The sequence below is a fragment of the Camelus dromedarius genome, chromosome 27, assembly GCF_036321535.1.
Source record: "Camelus dromedarius isolate mCamDro1 chromosome 27, mCamDro1.pat, whole genome shotgun sequence".
NCBI classification, from domain to species: Eukaryota; Metazoa; Chordata; class Mammalia; order Artiodactyla; family Camelidae; genus Camelus; species Camelus dromedarius.
In genome coordinates, this window is record NC_087462.1 from 2,775,419 (window position 1) to 2,794,257 (window position 18,839).

Consider the following 18,839-nt stretch of genomic DNA (forward strand, 5'->3'; position numbering starts at 1 on the left):
GGCAGGTGGAGTCAGGTTCAGCTTTTGTTCAGTGGCCCTGAGGGAAGAAAGCAAACACCCGTGACTGCAGCAGCCCTGCCTCTGTCCCTCCAGACCTTCCTCTCCCCTTTCTCAGCACAGAGTCCAGCCTCCACACTTTGGCTCCAGCCCCTCCCTCCTGCCCCGTGTGTCCTCTCTGCTCCTTCCTTCTTCTCTATCAGTACAGCCTTCTCTTCAAGGCCCCCATAGTGCCTGTTTGCTCTTATCCTTCTCATGCCCTCTCTGGGCCTCAGTCTTTCCATCCACAAGATGGGGATTAACTGGAGCCAGAGTCTAGTCTTTGAAATCCCACCAACCTTCTGCCTTTATTTCTGGTTTTAGAAAAATCCCATAGGGAAGAAGATTGTGGATTTGTAGAAAATTTTAGAGATTCCTAAACTCCTGATGCCCCAGGTTTCTTGGAAAGTCTGTCTGTCTCTCCCTCACTTTTATTCCCAGAGTCACTATTTCTTTAATTCATTCAACAAACATTTATTGAGTACCTACTGTGGGCTGGAGATCAGGGCTGGCGTCACAGACCACTACTTCCCCTCCACTCAGAAAGGCCCTGTGTTTAATTTAGTGCTCTGTTCTCCCCGTCATGAAATTCTTAATAATTTTTCAACAACAGGCCTTGTATTTTGATTTTGCACTGGCCCAGCAGAATCTATATCCAGTACCTCCTGGGGCTAGGGACAGTGACAAAGGTGGACAAAAATTCCTGCTTGTGCAGAGTTGACATTCTATGGAGAGATCAAGAGGAAATAATATTTTTGGAAAGGTACACAGTATGACATCAGGTGGTCAGAGCAGGGCTCTCTGAGTAAGTGTCTTCCAGTGCAGCTGACAGTCATAGAACCAGCCTTGTGGGTGGTGGGGGAGGGAGGTTGTTCCAGCAGGAGGACACAGCAAGGGCAAAGGCCTGGAGGTGGGACAGAGTTTCTGAGGACTGGAAAGGAGGCCACTGCGGCAGAATGCTTTGGACCAGGAGAAAGGTAGGGGAGATGAGCTCAGGGAGTTGACAAGGAGGACTGTTTCGAGCAGGGGTGGGCACATTTGTCCTGTAAAGGGCCAGACAGTAAATATTTTTGTCTCCACGGGCCCTCCAGCCTCAATTCTGCCATTTTATCTTGTGTGCGGCCATAGGCCGTTTGAAATTGGATGAGCATAACTCCATCCCAATGAAACCTTTTTTATGGACACTGGAATGTGAATTTCATGTAATTTTCACGTGTCATGTAGTATTATTCTTCTTTTGATTTTTTTTCCCCCAACCACTTACAAGAGTAAAAACCATTCTTAGCTCTTGAGCTGGACAGAACCAGGTGAGGGCGGAGTGAGGTGGGATTTGCCCCAGGGGGACCGCGCTTGGCAGACCCCTTGTTGTAGAACCTCCTGGGCCCTGCGAGTGGTTTGCATTTTATGCTGGGTGAGGTCACTGGAGGCTTTTGAGCAGAAGAGTGCGGAGCTCTGATGCAGGCTGTAGGTAGCTAGTGGACCAGGGAGGGGAGCAGAAGCAGGAGATCCTGGAGGAGGTTTCCCCAAGATGGAGCCCTCGGTGACGGGGCTGGACGCTAGATTGGATGTGGGCTGAGAGAGAGGAGTCAGATGATACCAAAATTTGGCCTGAGCCTCTGGGAGAACGGCAATGCCCTTGGCACACCACAGGGGCAGTGGTGGGGAGCTTCTGAGCTTGCATAGCATCCAGGAGAACAGGCTGAGAGCAGTTGGAAATCTGAGGCCTGAGCTGGGAGATCCATTTCAGTCTCCTCTCTGGACAAGCCTGAGGGGGTCACCCCGCCTCTGAATGTAAGAGGGAAAATGAGCCCTCAACACCCTCCTTCCACCTCCCTAATTGCTTATCAGCAGCCTCTCCATTTACCTGGCCCCACCTCTCCCTCCGCCTATCTGAAGGTGTCTAAGAATAATCACGGACAGCAGAGGTGATCCCGCCCCCAGGGGCACTGGGTGATGTCTGGAACATTTGTAGTTATCACACGGGCGGGGGATGCTCCTGGACCAGGGACACTGCTCAGCCTCCTCCTAGGGAATGCCCAGGTCCCAAATGTCAGCAGTGCCTCTGGGTGGAGGAACCTGGCTCTGTGGTGTCTGTTCCATGATCTCTCCCATTTAGCAGCTGAAAAATTAAGACCCAGAGAGGGAAAGTGGCTGGCCCCGGGTCACAGAGCAGGTATAAAATGCCCAAGCTGGGTTTAAAGCCCCAGTGCCTGTCGGCAATCACTGCTCTTAAATTCGGTTTCCTGAAGGCCTGTCTCCTCACTCATCTCATCTCTCCCCTGTAATCCTAATCTTCCTCTTTCTCCTGGCCCCTTCGTGAATTTGCAGCCACAATACCATGTACTAGCCTGCCTTTTGGAGCTGTTTGTGGCTTTCCTCCAAACTCATAATTTCCCCCTCCTCCCCATGACCTCCTCGTCCTCCCTACCCTTAAGTGTGCCCCTCCCAACACCCCAGTCCCTGAACCAGGGCAGAGGCTCCCGACGTGGTCCAGGAGAGCAACAATTTCATGTTTTCTCAGGAATATGATCTTGTTCCTGCCTTCTCCAACTCCTGCCCATTCTTCAAGTTTCAACTCAGATGTCCTCTCTTCCAGGAAGCCCTCCCTGACTCCCCCAGATGGTGTCAGGAGTCTCCCAGCTCACCTGGACTTCCCTCATCACAGCCCTGATCACCTTGGTTCATAAATCTATGGGTGTGTCTGTCTCCCCAGGGACCTCAGTGAAAGCAGGGATGTCTGTCTTTGTCACCACTGAGTCCCAACGCCCAGTGCAGTGCCAGACACCGTATAGGATGAGTGGACTGAATGCATAAACTACACATGGCTTAGAGGGCTTGGCCTGTGAGTCATTCATTAACCGAGCCAACATTCACAAATTGCCCCACCCCACCCTGGGGTGCTGGGCCCTGTGCCAGGGAGGCCTTGGTGGGACCTGCTCTCAAGGGTCTCCTGGTCTAAGAAAAGAACCACTGAAACACTGACCCTCCTAGCCCCTTGGAGTTAGAGCCAAAGGCTGTGTGTCCTCTGTCAGTGGTTTAACTGAGCACCTACTGTGTCCTGAGTCCCCAGGATTCAGCATTAGATGTGCACACGGGCCCAATGGCACCTTTCTTTGATGAACGAATCCACGTTTGTTGGGCACTTGCTACGTGCCAGGCAGTGTGCTGTTGAGTGCTTCCCGTATGTAGCATCTCATTTAGTCCTCTCAGTAATCCTCCCAGTACCTGCTGTTTAATATGAAACCCCTTTCCTGGATGAGGCAAGTGAAGTCCAAAGCAGGTAAGTTTCTGGGCTGATCTCATAGGTGGTAAATGCGGGGGTATGGAGGGCGGGGTGGGGGTGTGGTGCCCTGGATTCAAATTCAGATTTGTCAGACTGCAGAGCTCCACTGGCGGATGACAGAATGAGTGAATGAGTGATGAGTGAGTGAGTGCGTGAGAGTCCCAGCGGCAGCGGGACCAGGGCCGGAGTCACCTGAGACCCCCTCAGGCCATCTCAGAGGAGGCGGAGACGGATGCAGGCGGGTCCATGGAGAGCCTGGGAGCCTGGCCCCCTTTGCCTCAGCCTCCCGGTGGCAAAAAGGTCAGGTCGGGCCAGGGCGGGCCCCTCCTCCAGAGTCCAGCCCCCAACCCCCCACCCCCACCCTCCCCGCCGCCCCCCCCCCCGCCGCCCCACACTCCTCCCTAGTCGGAGGGGGGCTGCAGGCGGGGCGCGCGGGGGAGGGGCGGCGCCGGGCTTGGCAGGACCGCGCGGCCCGGCGGCTGAGCTCCAGCATCACGGGCCCCTCCCTCCGGCCCCTCTGGTCGCCTCTGGGCGGGTCACCTCCGGGAGCCCGGCCACCCGGCGCCCTGGATGCCATGAAGCAGCTGTGCCTGTGCGCCGCCTCCTTCGCGGTAGGGCCGGGGGAGGGGGCGCGGGCGCGGGAACGCGAGCGGGCGGGCGCGGGCCCTTCCCTCCCCTCCTCGCCCCACTCCTTCCGGCCCCCTCCACCCCCTAGACCTTCCAAGGATGATCAGGGAGGAAGGGTCGGGGGCAGAGATTGGGGGATGGATGGGACATTTGGGGAGACAATTTGGGGACAGATGGGGACATTCCAGAGAATTCAGGGGGCATTTAGAGGGACAGTTTGGGGGAACAGTTTTGGATGGGATCATTTGGGGGACAATTTGGACGCTACACTGGGGACCTTTTTTGGGAAAAGATATTGGCATTTGGAGAACAATTTCAGAGGACATTTGAAAGATTTTGGGGGGAGGACACTTTGCAGACAGATGATGGGGTCGTTGGGGGGATGACTTTGGAGAACATCGGGAATTTGGGGAAGATATTTTGGAATGCATTTCAGCCTTGGGACATTTTGGGGGGCAATTTTGGCATCTCAGGGCAGTTGAAGAAGGCTAGATGGCAGAGGAAGGTGCTGAGGGACATTTAACGGGAGCTTTTAAGGGTTCCTATGGGAAGATTTCGAAGTGTGGTTCAGAAAGACATGGTGAGGTGATGCTGGAAAGGGGCCTTTCACTAAGGGATGGGCTGGGCCTCGGTTTAGGGGACAACTGTTTGGAAAGATTCTGGGAGCTGATCTGGGGATGATTTAATGGTACAGTGCTGGCAGTGGGGGTGGGATGACAGCCGGAGCCGTGGACCTGGGGGCAGATGCTGGGGGGACACTCCCTCAGGCCCCCACCCAGGACCACTTCCCCCGGCAGCTGCGGCTCAGCCCCACTGACCTTGGCTCCTGCCCGCCCTGCGGCCCCTGCCCCATCCCAAAGCCTGCAGCCAGAGGCAGGCGCCAGGCAAGTGCCCGGGGCGGGCGGCAAGAGCCCAGGGCCCTGCTGAGGGAGCAGGGATGGGCAGTGGCCACCAGCCCCACGCTCCCCTGGGTGTGCCCCACAGAGCCAGGACTGGGGCAAAAGTGACGAGCGGCTGCTGCAGGCTGTGGAGAACAGTGATGCCACACGAGTGGCTGCCCTCATTGTCCGCAAGGGGCTGGTGCCCACGAAGCTGGATCCCGAGGGCAAGTCCGCGTGAGTGCCCATGACCTGGGGGTGATGGCTGAGGAGTTGCCACCCTGCAGCTGACCCCTGACCTCTGGTCTGTAGATTCCACCTGGCGGCCATGAGAGGTGCAGCCAGCTGTCTAGAGGTGATGCTGGCACACGGCGCCAATGTCATGAGCACGGATGGGGCAGGTACCACCCGCCGGGCCCTGGGGGAGGGAGAAGGAACTCAGACCAGGTGCCCAGCCTGAGGGTCCAACTGGGCCATGCTTCATGGCCCCAGTGTCCTGCTGAAAAAGAGGGGTTCCCTTCAGTGCCCCCAGGGAGGCTCAGAGGCATGTCAGGCTGCGGTGCCCTGATGGAGGACCATGGCTGGCACCAAACAGAGTGGGTCAGCTTGCGGACTGGGAGATCTGGGGCGCGGTTAGTAGTCGAGTCAGGGGAAGTAGCTGGACCAGAGGAGTATCTGAGCTTGAGGGGCATTTTGGAGGGGCATGAGAACAAGCACAGTTTGGGGGGAGTGTCTGAGGTCCATGAAGTAGCTGGGGTTTCGAGACAGAGCTGGAATCCAGGTGTGTGACTTACCTAGGCCCTGAGGGAATAACTCAGAACTAACTCCGAGATAGAAGCCATGGCCAAAGGGAACAGAAGGGACTCAGGGAGTAGCTAGGCGTGGGGCATAGGCATGTCTGGAGTTTCGGGGCATGGGTGCAGCGGCCAGGATTTATGGAGTACTGGGGATTTGTGGAGCGTCAGAGTCAGGGACTTGGCTGGCACGTGGAATGGTGTGTGGATAGCAGGAACACTGAACAGCTGTGGGTGCTGAGGGCTGTGGCTGGCGCTGATGTCACTGAGTTTACCGAGTAAGTTGGGCGCGGGGACGAGCAGAGGCTGCAGTGCTTGGGGAGTGGGTGGGTGTGGAGCGGATCTGGGACACAGACTGTGTGGGGCTTGGAGGGTCTCTGGCTCCAGGGAGTAGTGCAGTTTTGAGAAGTACCTGGGCTGGGGACTTGCTAGATGGAGTTGTCACAAATAGTTGACACAGGTAGGGGAGGGGCAGCCGGACGCTCCTTGAGTACCTGGAGCTCCAGCCATCCTCGCTCCCTTTCAGGTTACAATGCCCTCCACCTGGCCGCCAAGTACGGGCACCCACAGTGCTTGAAGCAACTGCTACAGGTCATTTCCTTTTCTGTCTCAGATATTCCCCCAACCCGGATACTCCTGGAACCCCAGATACTCCCTTGCCCTGACTAGTCCTGAGTTCCAGCAAGTCTCTGAGCCCCCAGTTCCCCCTGAATCCTAGGTATTCCTTGGTCTCTTTGACTCCAGAGTCCTGGCTACTTCTTGGACAGCCAGATACTCCCAGAGTGTCCAGCTACTTCCCACACCCAGGATATAACCCCAGTGCCGACATTTCCTGAGCCCCCAGCTTCTCCCCAAACCTAGACACTCTCTTAGCCGCAGCCACTCTCAGCTCTCATCTATTCTCCAAACCCCCAGCTGCACCTGGGCTCCCAGCTAGTCCTTCTTCCTCATCAATTTTCAAAAAGCAAAGAAAATCACTTGGGAGTTGGTTAGACGGGGTCCGCAGAGCAGGTGGGTGGGAGGGAAGGAAAGGGAGAGGCAAGGAGCCTGAAATGTAGCAGAGCCCAAGGAGGGGCAATTCCGAGAGGAATTAGGCAGCGAAGAGGGATGGCTCTACCTCAAATGACCTGCCCCCCCAGGCATCCTGCGCGGTGGATACTGTGGACAGCAGTGGGTGGACGGCCCTTCATCATGCAGGTGGGTGCAGCCCAGCCTCACTTTGGCCACTGTGGCCCGGACGGTGCTAGGTTTGGGGATTATTCTACCGGGGGCTCTAGGGACTTGTCTCGAATATTCTGCCTCCTTCTTCCTCCTTCCTCATGGAGCCCCTACAGTGTGCCAGGCACTGGGTTCCACATTATCCTCAGTGACCCTTTGAGCCGTGGACATTGACCATTGGACAGACAAGGTTATTGAGGCTCACCAACAAGAAAGTGGGGAGGATCCAGGCCATCTGACCCCTACTGTAGGTCAGGCCTGGGTGAGGACGATCAGAGGGTGACCAGACTGAAATCTCCTTCAAGCAACTCATGGGGCATCGCAGGAAGGCCAGTGGTCCGGGCAGCCTTCATAAACATCAAATCCAAACTCCTTTCCCGAAGGAGGGGAGGGAACTACCCTCTTGAGCCAGAGCCCAGCCCAGCTGATCGTCTGTCCACCATGCTCATGACCCTCAGGAACGTCTTTCACTGATGACTCAAGAAACGTCTATTCTCTTGGGAGCAAAGAATAAATTTGCTTTGGAGTTTTATTCGCTGTAGAAAAATTCCCTGTAGTTGGAGTACACTGCCACCTAGTGGCAGTGAGGACCTTGATCTGACTAAAAAAGCTTGGTTTTTTTCTTTCCTTTAATTAAAAAAAAAAATTTTTAACAGAGGTACTGAGGATTGAACCAAGGACCTCATGCATGCTAAGCACGCACTCCACCACTGAGCTACACCCTCCCCCCTTGTTTTTGTTTTTTGATTGAAGTATAATTGATTTACAATGCTTGTTTTTTCTTTTTCATTCAATGCGTAATTTTTGAGTACCTGCTATTTGCTAGGTTCTGTTCTAAGCACTGTGATTTCAGCAGCAAACAAAATCCCATAGCCCCCTGGGCACACAGCAGGTAATCATATAGAGTTTGATTTTCCACCGACATCTTGCACAAAGCCTTCCCTTCCCTCTTTGAGGCTCTGGACATACACACCTTCTCCTACTTTCTTAACCACCAACTTCTTCCAGGCTCCTTCCCACCTCAGAGTCCTTGCCCATGCAGCGACCTCTGCCCTCCCCCTTTCACCATCAAAACTCAACTCAAAACCCAAGAAGCCTGCCCAACCTCAGCTGAGGTCTGATCTCTCTCATAAACATTAAACCCTCTTTGTATGAGGGTTTGGTACACAGTTGGTATGCGATAAATGCTGGTTGAGTCAATAGGAGGGTAAATACAGGAAAATCAGTCAAAAGTTCCACCTTAAGAGGGACCCTCGGTGGAGTGTGGCAAGAGATTGGGACTTGGAGTTAGCAGACCTGTGTCCTCATCCTGGCTCTGTCTCTGACCTCAGTGGGTGACTTTGGGCCTGACTGGGCCTCCGTTTCCTCTGTAAAATAGGAGTCATGCCTTTGTTATTTATCTTCTGGGGGAGGCGGGAATTTCTCATAAAATAAAGGGTAAGAATCACACTCAGGCAGAAGGCTCCCAGAAAGTGTCGAAGCCTTGCCCTGCCTACCCTCCTTCTCTCTTTTCCCAGTGGCTGGTGGCTGCATCTCCTGCTCAGAAATGCTCTGCTCTTTCAAAGCACATCTGAATCCCCGAGATCAGGTGAGGCTCTAGGATCTTTCTGGAAAAGAGACTGCATTTGAGGTATGCTGCCACCAAGTGGCGGCATCCTGGGCACCTCTTGAAAAGTGTGAAGATTTGGAGTGAAGCTGGCAGGCAGTCGTGGGCTTCCCTGCCTCCTGGAGTCAGCCTCTCATGCTGTGTCTCGTCCCTCACCCCCTCCCCAGTTGGGTACAACACCCCTCATCATAGCAGCTCAGATGTGTCACACAGATCTGTGCCGCCTCCTCCTGCAGCAAGGGGCTGCTGCGAATGACCAGGACCTGCAGGGCAGGTGAGCATCTCCTCTCTCAGCCAGTCCAGTGTGTGCTGTATGACCTTGGGCAAGTCTCTTAACCTCTCTGGGTGTGGGACCTGGTTGGCCTCCTCCCTGATCCAGCCTGCGTGTTGAGAAGGAGGTGGAGGTTTGAAAATGTCCTCACCCCCTCAGTAGCCCCCTCTTCTGGTAGGACGGCCCTGATGCTGGCCTGTGAGGCGGCCAGCCCCGAAACAGTGGAGGTGCTGCTGCAGGGCGGGGCCCAGCCGGGCGTCACCGATGCGCTGGGCCAGGACGCTACTCACTACGGTGCCCTGGCAGGGGACAAGCTCATCCTGCACCTCCTGCAAGAGGCAGCCCAGCGCCCATCACCAGCCAGCGGTATGCAAACCCCAACTCAGAACAATTTTGAGCACCCTCCTCCATCTTCTAGGTAGTTTCTTGTCACCCCTCTCTCTCCCTACTGGGGACAGTTTCAAGGTATCCCTACTTGCATTATAGGAGGTTCCATGGCTCCCCTTATTACTACTCAGCACAGTTTCAAGGAGCCCCAGAGCTTTCAGAATAGCCTAGGGGTCAACTCTGATTTCCTGGGTCATCCCTATTCTTGGATCTTTGCCTTTCCTAAGATTTGGCATTCCCACTCAGCACAGCCTGTAGATACCACTGCTCACTCTCTTTCTTTTCTTTTCTTTTTTTTTTTTTTTTGAGAGTTTCAAGGTCCCTCCTATTAGCATTCTGTCCAAATGATTGATTCCTACCTTGAAAGTCCTGATTCTGGGGGGAACTGGGAGCCCCCTCAAGTCCCCTGGGCTCACTGATGCCCTTCCCTCAGAGGGCTGGGCATGGAGTCCCTAGAACAGGGCCTGACCCTGCTTCCCTCTCTCCCCTGCCCTCCTAGAGGACGACTCAGGCGAGGCATCATCTCAGGTATGGACCCAGAGCAGTGAGTAAGTCCCCCTCCTTATGCACACACTGCCTTCCCCCTCGCCCCAGGGTTGTGATCTGGAAGGACTTATTTGGGAAGAATGCTACTTTCAGGGTACACTGCCACCAACTGGCAGCAGCACCCACAACATGCCTCCCAGAACTGGGCGAGAACCCTAGGGGGAGGGGGCCAAATCATGGGGCTGAGCGGGGATGGCAGAGGGAACTGAGGCTGGTGAGGGCTGGTGTAGTCAGGGGAGGGGGCAGGCCTGGCCTCCCAGCCCTGCAGCATCTAGCTCCAGGGGGAGAGGAAACTTGCAGGTCATGGGGTCTAGCTGGGGCAAGTCCCAAAGCCTGGAGGTGGGCACAGAGTAAAACATCAGATCTGGATCGCTAAGGGGATGTGGCCTTGCCCCGTTTTGTGTGGGTAAGTGAGGACTGGAGAGAGGCAGGGAGTCACTCAGAAGCACACAGGAAGTGAGCGCAGAGTTGGGGCTGGTAACACATCGTGGGTTGACTGTATTGGTTTATTTGGGTGGGAGGCTGGCATGTCCCTCATGTCCCCTCTTTACCCTCCCCCCCCCAGAACTCTGTGTCTAGCCATGAGAAGCAAGGGGCTCCCAAGAAGCGGAAGGCACCTCAGCCCCCAGCCAGTATCCCTGTGCCGGTGAGAGATGCCCTGGCCGTGGGGGGAGGTGTGCACGCCTCCAGGCAGGATGGGGAGAAAGCTCTGGCACAGTCCTTGGGCCTCACATTAAGGTGGTGGGTCCCCGGGGCGGGGGGGATAGGATGATCAGGATGCCTATGAGGAGATCGTAAGGCTGAGACAGGAGAGGGGCCGCCTGCTGCAGAAGATCCGTGGCCTGGAGCAACACCAGGAGCGCAGGAAGCAGGAGGTGAGGGGTGGCAGACACAGGCCTGGGGCTAAGCCCAGGGCGGGCACCATTTTCAGGGGAGGCCCCTCTACCTGTCTTATCACACTCCTCCCTCTCTCCCCATGGCTCGCTCTGTTCCAGCCACACGGGCCTCCTTGCTCTTCCTCCAACACGTAGGCATGGTCCTGCCTCAGGACCTTGGCACGTGCTGCGCCCTCTGCCAGGAATACCTTCTCCCAAATGTCCCCATGGCTCCCTCCCTCCCCTCCTTTTTTGCTCAAAGACACCTCCCTTGCCTCCCTCGTTAAAATTGTAACACCCCCCCACTCACTTCCCAGTTCCTTTTATTTTTATTCAAAGCATTTACTGCTATTGGATGTACCATTTATTTTATTCATGTTCACCCATTCGACTGTAAATCTATAAGGGCAGGCGTGGTTAATGGTGCCTGGCTCATAGTAGATGCTTGATAAATATTTATTGGATGAACGAATATTTGAGTGAGTGAGTGAACAAATGAATAAATGTATTAGTGGCCCCAAATGGGGTAGGCACTCAATAAATACTTAGTAAGGAGTGAGGGGGTGGAGCAGGACGGGGTGGTCAGCGGGTGCACAGAAGACATCTGTAGGATGAAGGGCTACTAATACTAAGCAGGAGGTGGTCCAGGGAGGCCCCCCAGCCCAGATCCAAGCCCAGTACCCCTTTCTTCCGTCAGCTGCCAGAGGCAGAGGCCAGCTCCCTCCACAGCCTGGAGAGACAGGTAGGGCAGAAGAGGGGCGGAAGCTGGACCCCCAGCTGCCCAGTGTTTTCTCCCAGAGGCCAGCTGAGCCCCTCTCCCCTTCCTGCAGGTGCAAGAGCTACAGCAGCTGCTGGCGGACAAGCAGGAGGAGAAGGAGAGTCTGGGACGGGAGGTGGAAAGTTTGCAGAGCAGGCTGTCCCTGCTGGAGGTGGGCCCAGCCGGGAGCAGGGATGGGGTGGGGCTTATAGGGGGTGGGGCCAGGGGGCACTGGGTGGGGCTACTGGGCGTGGCCACTGGGGGCAGGGCCTCCTCCTGCTGCAGCTTCCTGACAAACAGCCTCACACGCAAGCAAACACACCCAACAAACACAATCACACACAGGTAACAGACACACATCCACATAATGGACACTTTTTGAAACATGCAGTCACACACACGTACATCCAGAGGTGGGCAACCACACTCGTACTTACACGTGTAACAGGCAGACATACAACAAACACACTCGTGAGTGTATAATCACACACACACGATACATACTGGTGCACACACACCAGATGCTTCTCCTTCACACACCCGGGCACCACACCCACAATACTTGCACAGACATAAATATTTCTCAAAATATATAATTACACAAACATAGATACACAAACACAGACTCACACATATACACAAACACAGAACAATCATTCATATGCCACAGACTACAACAGAAGAGCAAAATCACACGCAGTCACAGGAACTCACACAGGAGAGGCGGGGCCACTGTGCACGCCCCATAGGGACACACACACACACACACGCAGACACCCCTGACTTGACGTGGCCCTGATGCTGAATCCCAGACGCACCCTTGTGAGGACACCGCCACCACTCTCTCAATCCCACGTTCCCGGGTGGCACGTACAACCCTAGTCGTTGGGGTTATGGGCACACACTCGGGCAGTGGCTGGACTGTTTACTGGCCTTACTAGGGAGGTCTGCATGCCCCCTGGCACACAGTTGGTGCTCAATAAATACCTGTGGGTCAAACACAGACAATCTGAGGCTTGTGGGGAGTCACAGGGACACATGAACATCCCACTGCAGATTCTGGGGGAGACGTGGGGGCTGGAGGGAGGGCAAGACCCTTAGCTGTACCCTGGTCCCCGCCCCCAGAATGAACGGGAGAACACCAGCTATGACGTGGCCACCCTGCAGGATGAGGAGGGGGAGCTGTCCGACTTCCCAGGTGAGCCCCCCCCACGCCTCGCCCCCTCATGTCGGGGGCCCCAGGGTCAGAGCCTTGACCCACAGGCGTGGAAAGTTATTGAAGCTGGGAGGGAACTTGACCCGCACACGTTTATTCCGCTCACCCCAGCCTGCCTGCCCCAGGGGCCCTGACCCCACGCTCCAGACCCCCAGCTCCCATTTCCTGGAGCCCAGGACCCTGGGGCCTGACTCTGTGTCCCCGGCCAGGGGCCGAAGCGCTGCTCTCCAAGCAGATAAGCCCGTCGGCCCGGGAGCTCTTGGCCTCGCTGCAGGAGCAGGTGGTTGCACTTACCAGACAGAACCAGGAGCTGATGGAGAAGGTCCAGGTGGGGAAACCAAGGCCCTGGGGAGGGGGTGGGGAGAGACCTGAGGACCCAAGGTGCACGTGGCTGAGTCTGTGGTCAGGGAAAGTGGCATGGCTGCCCTGTGCCCCACCCTGGGCCACTTCAGCCCCTGCCTGGCTCCCCCACCCTCACCAGATCCTGGAAAACTTCGAGAAGGACGAGATGGAGGCGGATGGCTTGGCCGAGGTCATCCCTTTGGCTCTCTATGACTCTCTCCGGGCTGAGTTTGACCAGCTTCGCAGGCAGCACGCCAAGGCCCTGCAGGCGCTGGAGCAGCAGGAAGCACGGGAGGCCCCTGGAGAAGACGAGGCAGCCCCTGGGGAAGGCAAGGGCTTGGGAGCCAAGACCACCAGAAACGGGCCAATGGAAACGGAGCTGAACGGCACCGCAGCTCCGGAAATCAGGGTTAACGGGGCCCAGACCACAGACGAGGAGGCTGCAGGAGTTGAAACCATGGGAGCCAGGTCTTTGGAAGCAGCATCCACGGTGGCTGAGGCCACGGAAACAGGGGGTGGGGGGACCGAGGCTTTGGAAACAAAGGCCATGGAGAGTGAGGTCACAGGAATGAAAACTCTGGAAGAAGCAGGAAACCCGGAAGCAAAGGCCACAGGAGCAGGGGCCACAAATATGAAAGCAGAGGAACCAGAAATGAAGGCCAATGGAGTGGGTGCTGTGGGGGAAGAGCTCACAGGCACAGACAGCAGGAAAATGGAGGCCACAGGACTGGAGGCCACGACCTCCAGGGTCCGCACAGGCCCCGTCCTGCACCCTGGTGCTGCCGAGGCCTCGGAGAAGTTGCAGGCCGAGCTGGAGACCAGGATCCGCAGCTTGGAGGAGGCGCTGCGGCAGCGGGAGTGGGAGGCAGCGGCCGAGCTGGAGGCGGCGCACGGCAAGTGCGAGGCGGCCGAGGCCGAGGCGGACCAACTGAGGGAGCGGGTGCGTGAGGCCGAGGGCACCGGGACCTGCGGCGTTGGCGGCGGCGGCGGCGGGGACACGGCCCAGCTGCGGGCGGCCCTGGAGCAGGCCCGGGAGGACCTCCGGGCCCGGGACTGCCGCCTCCGGGAGCTGGAGGCGGCCTCGGCCCGGCTGGACGAGGCCCAGGCCGGCCGGCTGCTGGCCGAGGAGGAGGCCCGGGGCCTGCGGGCGGAGCTGGCCCGGCGGGAGGAGGCGCGGCTGGAGCAGAGCCGGGAGCTGGAGGCGCTGCGGGGGCAGCTGGCCGCCGCCTCGGCCGCCGGGGAGCAGCAGCGGGCCGCGGCCGCCGAGCTGGGCCGGGCGCGGGACGCGGCCGCGTCCCGCGCCGCTGAGCTGGCCGCCGCCTGCGAGGAGGCCCGGCGCGGGCTGGCGGAGCTGCGCGAGGCCTCCGAGGCGCTGCGCCAGGCGGCCGTGCCGGCCTGCGAGCACCTGCGGCTGCAGGAGGAGGCGCTGGCGCTGCGCGGCCGCGCCGCCGGCCTGGAGCAGGAGGCGGTGGCCGCGGGCAGGGAGGCCGCGCGGCTGCGGGCCGAGCTGGACCGCGAGCGCGCGGGCAGCGTGGCCCGCCTGGAGCACGAGCGCGTCGTGGCCGCGCTGCAGGCCGACGTGGCCCGGCTGGAGGCGCAGCTGGAGGAGCTGGCGCGGCGCCACGAGAAGACGAGCGCCGAGGTCTTCCAGGTGAGCGGGACGCCCCGCGGCTCAGCACGAGGCCGCCGCCGGCCTGTCTGGCCCCGCCGCCGGGCCCGCGTCAGCCCCGCGGTGTCAGTCCCACAGGCGCCTGGCCCTGCGGCGCTCTGGGGTGGGCCTCTGACCCTGCAGCCATTCTGACCTCCTGAATGTCTCAGCTTGCGGGGCTTTTTGTTTTTGGCCACTTCAACTCCCTCATTGTTTCTGATGCTTAGCGCTTTGTGATCTGTGTATAAAACCTGTGCATACCAAGGCTGTGGAAGTGTTTTCATACCCTTTCTTCGACATCTTTTTTGTTTTAGCCTCACAGTCACGTCTGTGCTTTGTCTCTAACCGTGTGTGTGGTGTGAGGGAGGAATCAGCATCCACCCATTTTTTGGTAAACAGTGAATTGGGCTTTTTATCCTGACTTTTTTAATCTAAAGTCCATTTTCTCTGTTGGTCAAAATGACCCTGTGGTTTTTTTTTTTTTTTCAGCTGGCAGTTTTGAGATTGTCATTTTATCTTCTGATCATTTTTGATGCTTGAGCCCAAAAGTAGGGGGGTGTCACGTGTAAAGAGTTTTGATCCAGTTGTTTTGGACCCAGTAGATTTTGATCCCAAATTGTTTTCTTTGTTTTTTAAATACAGGGAATACTTTTTGGACCTTGATGGTGGATCTTTTGACTCCATCTTTCTTCTTAAAAACAAAAAAACAAAACACAAAAGATCCCTAGCAACTGTCTTAGCAAATATGTGAATAAAAAGCCACATTTATTTATTTATTTTGCATATATATAGTTTTTGTTGAAGTATAGTCAGTTTGCAATGTTGTGTCAATTTCTGGTGTACAGAAAAGCCACATTTATTCATTGTCATCAGAAAAGCATTTTTCTCTCCATGCCTCTGTTTACTCACCCATTTGATGGAAATAATAGTAGTTCCTAGTCCTCACATGACCATTAAATGGTTTAATTTCTGTAAGTGACAGGACAGTGATCGTACAAGCCGTTATCGAATGGCAGCCAAGAGTGCTCTTTTTCCAGGAATGTGCTCTTTTAAACCGGTTAAGTGTTTGATTACTTCTTAGAATTCACAGTCCAGCCTAAGTGTACTCATCTTCATATTTATTCTCCAAATTTTACTTTCTCTCATGAGCACTTCTTTTTGGGGTAAATTTTGCAAGTCTGATTTGATTCATCAATCAGTTTAGGGCTTTTAAAAAAATTACTGTTAATGTGTATCCAGTCTGTACCAAGTAGAACATCAGATTATTATCTGTTTTCCCGGAGCTGTTATTTCCATAAAGGCCAGTGTTCCCCCCAGGATCAGTTTCTGCAGATCTGACATTGCTCCGATCTCGATACTTCTGTGAAAATGCAGTCTTCAGGTTTTGGACGTTTGTTCACTTTTCATCCAGATTCTTCTGTTTTTCCTTCACTTTGTAAGAAATCTACAAACCTTCATACCCCTGGCAGAGAAGAGAATATTAGTAATTAGTTATAATTATAATATTAGTTATTTGTAATAATAATAGTAACAACAATATCACAGGCTTGAATGTCGCACCCACTGCGTGCCAGGCACTGTTCTAAGCCTGTTCCTCATTTTTGCTCATCCTACCCTGATGACCACCCTGTGAAGTGGGGGCTCTTACTCTCCTCACTTTGCAGATAAGGAAATTGAGGCACAGAGAGCTTACGTCACTTGTCTAAGGCCACACAGATTGGCAGAGTCACGATGTTCATAAGTCCCCAAGGAAATGCAGAACTTCCCTGAAGCAGTTTCCTTGAGGTCAAATGGGCTTGAAAGTCCTCAGGCCCAAATAGAAGGGTCAGAATCTTTAGGGTCCAAATGTCCTCGGGGTCACACGTGGGCTTGGGCCGCAGGTGCAGCGGGAGGCGCTGTTCATGAAGAGTGAACGGCACGCGGCTGAGGCCCAGCTAGCCGCAGCGGAGCAGCAGCTGCGTGGGCTGCGGACCGAGGCTGAGCGGGCACGCCAGGCCCAGAGCCGCACGCAGGAGGCCCTGGAGAAGGCCAAGGAGAAGGACAAGAAGGTGGGCCCCCTTCCCTGTGCTCAGTCGGGGGGCTCCTCCGCTCAACAGAGGTTGAGGGGAGTCTGCGGACGCCCCAGCTGAAAGGGTCTGGGGAAATCAGCCCCATTTTCCTGATGAGCCAACTGAGGCTCCTAGAGGCCAGGTGAGTGGCTCAGAGTCACACAGCACATCACTAGACAGTGGATGGGCCCCAGGGCCCCAGGTGCTTTAGCACAGAGTCACCCAGCCCCAACTTTTGTGACCTTGGACAAGTCACTTGACCTCTCTGAGTCCCAGTTTCCACCTCTGTAAGATGAAGAGAAAACTATGGTAAGGGTTATGGTTTATTTGTAGCAGAGTTCTGCCCCCTCAACAGCGGTGACACTCCAGGCTGGGCCAGTGTCTGTGGGGGACCATCCCGGGCTCTGTGGGGCGTGGGGCAGCATCCCAGGCCCCCACCCCCTCAGTGGCAGGATCAGCCCCGTCGTGACAACCACAGATGTTCCCAGATACTGCCTGGCGTTCCCTGGGAGGTAGGCTCACCTCTGGTTGAGAACCTCTGATCTATAAAAATAACAATAAAGCCCAGCATTTATTGAGCACTTGCTGTTTGCCGGCACAGCTTAAACTTCGTCTCTGTTCAGAATCGCAGCCACCTACCAGGGTCCGAGTGGGAACCGTGATTCTCCTTACTTTACAGATGAGGGGACCGAGGCCCCGAGGGGTCAAGTCATCTTCCCAAAATCTCCTGTGAGGAGGCGACTGAGAGGGCCTGAAACCCCAGCCTGTGTGGCCCAGCCCCACCCGGCTGGGCTGCTTGCAGCCCTCCTGTCCTGTCTGCCTCCCCCTTCACTTTCCGGAGCCTCCGAGGTGGGGTGTGACCACCATTTTTCTGTAAAGGGCCGGGTGCTCGGTGCTTTCGGCCCTGCAGGGCAACAGCCCTCAGCTCTGCCTTGGAAGCGGGAGCCATAGATGCTGGGTAACCGAATGGGCGTGGCTGTGTGCGAGGGAAGTTTACGTTTGAGCAGGGAAATGTGACTCTGGCTTAAGGTTCCCGTGTCCTGAAACCGTCTTCTTTCCCCTTTTTCCCCAACCATCTGAAATGTGGAAACCGTTCTCAGCTCGCAGGCCAAGCCCAGCCTGCCGGGCGGGGTTTGCTAACCTCTAGGATGTGACTTTCCCTCCAAAGCCTGCCCCTCGCCCCTTCCCGCCGCCCCGGAGAGGTCCCCAGCGCCTGCCCCGGGCTCTGGGACGGCTGACACTGCCCCGCTCCCCCGACCAGATCACTGAGCTCTCCAAGGAAGTCTTCAGTCTGAAGGAGGCACTGAAGGACCAGCCGGCGGCCCCAAGCACTTCAGAGGTGGAGGCCCTCCGTGGCCAGGTGAAGGCTCTGCAGGAGCAGCTGGAGGTGAGGGCTTCACCCGCGGCCCCGCCGGGCCCAGGGCAGGGGTCCCAGGAGGCTGATGGGCAGGCAGGTGGCTGGGCATGTAGGCCACGCACGGGAGGAAGATCTTGCAGTATTTCAGCTGCCACCTGGTGCGTGCCATCCAAACAGGGGCTTGGGCTGCAAAGGAGGCTTTGGGGCATATCTTGAGGGGGGTCCTGCTCTGCTGAGCGCCTCTCCCCGACACCCACAGGAAGCTGCCAGGGACCACAGTGCAGTGGTGGCTTTGTATAGGAGCCACCTCCTCTACGCCATTCAGGTGAGTCCCCCCGCCTTTGGGCGCAGCATTGCTGCTCTCTGGGCCTCAGTTTCCCCATCTGTACAGTAGGGGGCTGGTGGACGGGAAAGGTTCATGGCCTCCAGGGATGGGAAGGGAGGGGAATGGAGAACCCGGGAAAATGGGAGGCGCCCACGCTCTCCCTCTGCTGCCCTCTCCACAGGGTCAGATGGACGAAGATGTGCAGCGGATTCTGAGCCAGATCCTGCAGATGCAAAGACTCCAGGCCCAGGGCCGCTGAGATCAGAGCCCTGCCCTCTGCCCACCAGGCCCCGCCCTGGGGTGTCCAGACTCACGCACTGACCACCCGCACTCGGAGACCGGCTGGGGCCCCTTCCCGACTGTCCCTCACTGTCCGTGTTGCCCCTTGGTCCCTGCACACCCTGGTCAGCCTAGACTCAGGCTCTGACTGTGCCCCTGACCCCCAACCGGACAATCTGTGTGTCCCCTCTCCCACGTCCGGTCTGGTCACCAGGTGCCACCATAGGAATAAAAGCTCACGGAGCAGAGGATGAAAGCACCGTGTGGCCTGGTTGCTGGGCTCCCGCTGTGGGGCGCGCAGGGGCCACCCCCGAGCAGGGATGAGGGGCTCGGGGGAGAGTGAGGC

The 18,839-nt window shown here is 56.6% G+C and overlaps 1 protein-coding gene across 2 annotated transcripts; it reads left to right on the plus strand.

Annotated features, from left to right (window-relative positions):
* Positions 1-3,820: 3,820 nt before the first annotated feature.
* On the plus strand, positions 3,821-18,749 carry ANKRD24 (ankyrin repeat domain 24). 2 transcript variants are annotated; one of them, XM_064479753.1, is made up of 20 exons: positions 3,821-3,930; positions 4,931-5,061; positions 5,137-5,225; positions 6,145-6,209; positions 6,758-6,815; positions 8,354-8,424; positions 8,610-8,716; positions 8,892-9,079; positions 9,600-9,628; positions 10,212-10,292; positions 10,414-10,521; positions 11,219-11,263; positions 11,352-11,450; positions 12,404-12,476; positions 12,704-12,822; positions 12,976-14,487; positions 16,365-16,532; positions 17,794-17,919; positions 18,149-18,214; positions 18,396-18,749. In XM_064479753.1, exons 1-20 carry the CDS (start codon positions 3,895-3,897, stop codon positions 18,471-18,473), a joined length of 3,249 nt encoding a protein of 1,082 aa, XP_064335823.1. In that variant the 5' UTR covers positions 3,821-3,894; the 3' UTR covers positions 18,474-18,749. The 2 variants fall into 2 exon arrangements, with proteins under 2 accessions (XP_064335823.1, XP_064335824.1); XM_064479754.1 differs by lacking the exon at positions 16,365-16,532.
* The last annotated feature ends 90 nt before the right edge of the window (positions 18,750-18,839 follow it).

Bases quoted from the DNA above. Each gene is read 5' to 3' on its own strand.
- ANKRD24 (XM_064479753.1), top strand. From the start codon at position 3,895: ATGAAGCAGCTGTGCCTGTGCGCCGCCTCCTTCGCG. The intron at 9,080-9,599 runs GTATGCAAACCC...CTGCCCTCCTAG, and splicing joins GCGCCCATCACCAGCCAGCG to AGGACGACTCAGGCGAGGCA. The intron at 17,920-18,148 runs GTGAGGGCTTCA...CGACACCCACAG, and splicing joins CTCTGCAGGAGCAGCTGGAG to GAAGCTGCCAGGGACCACAG.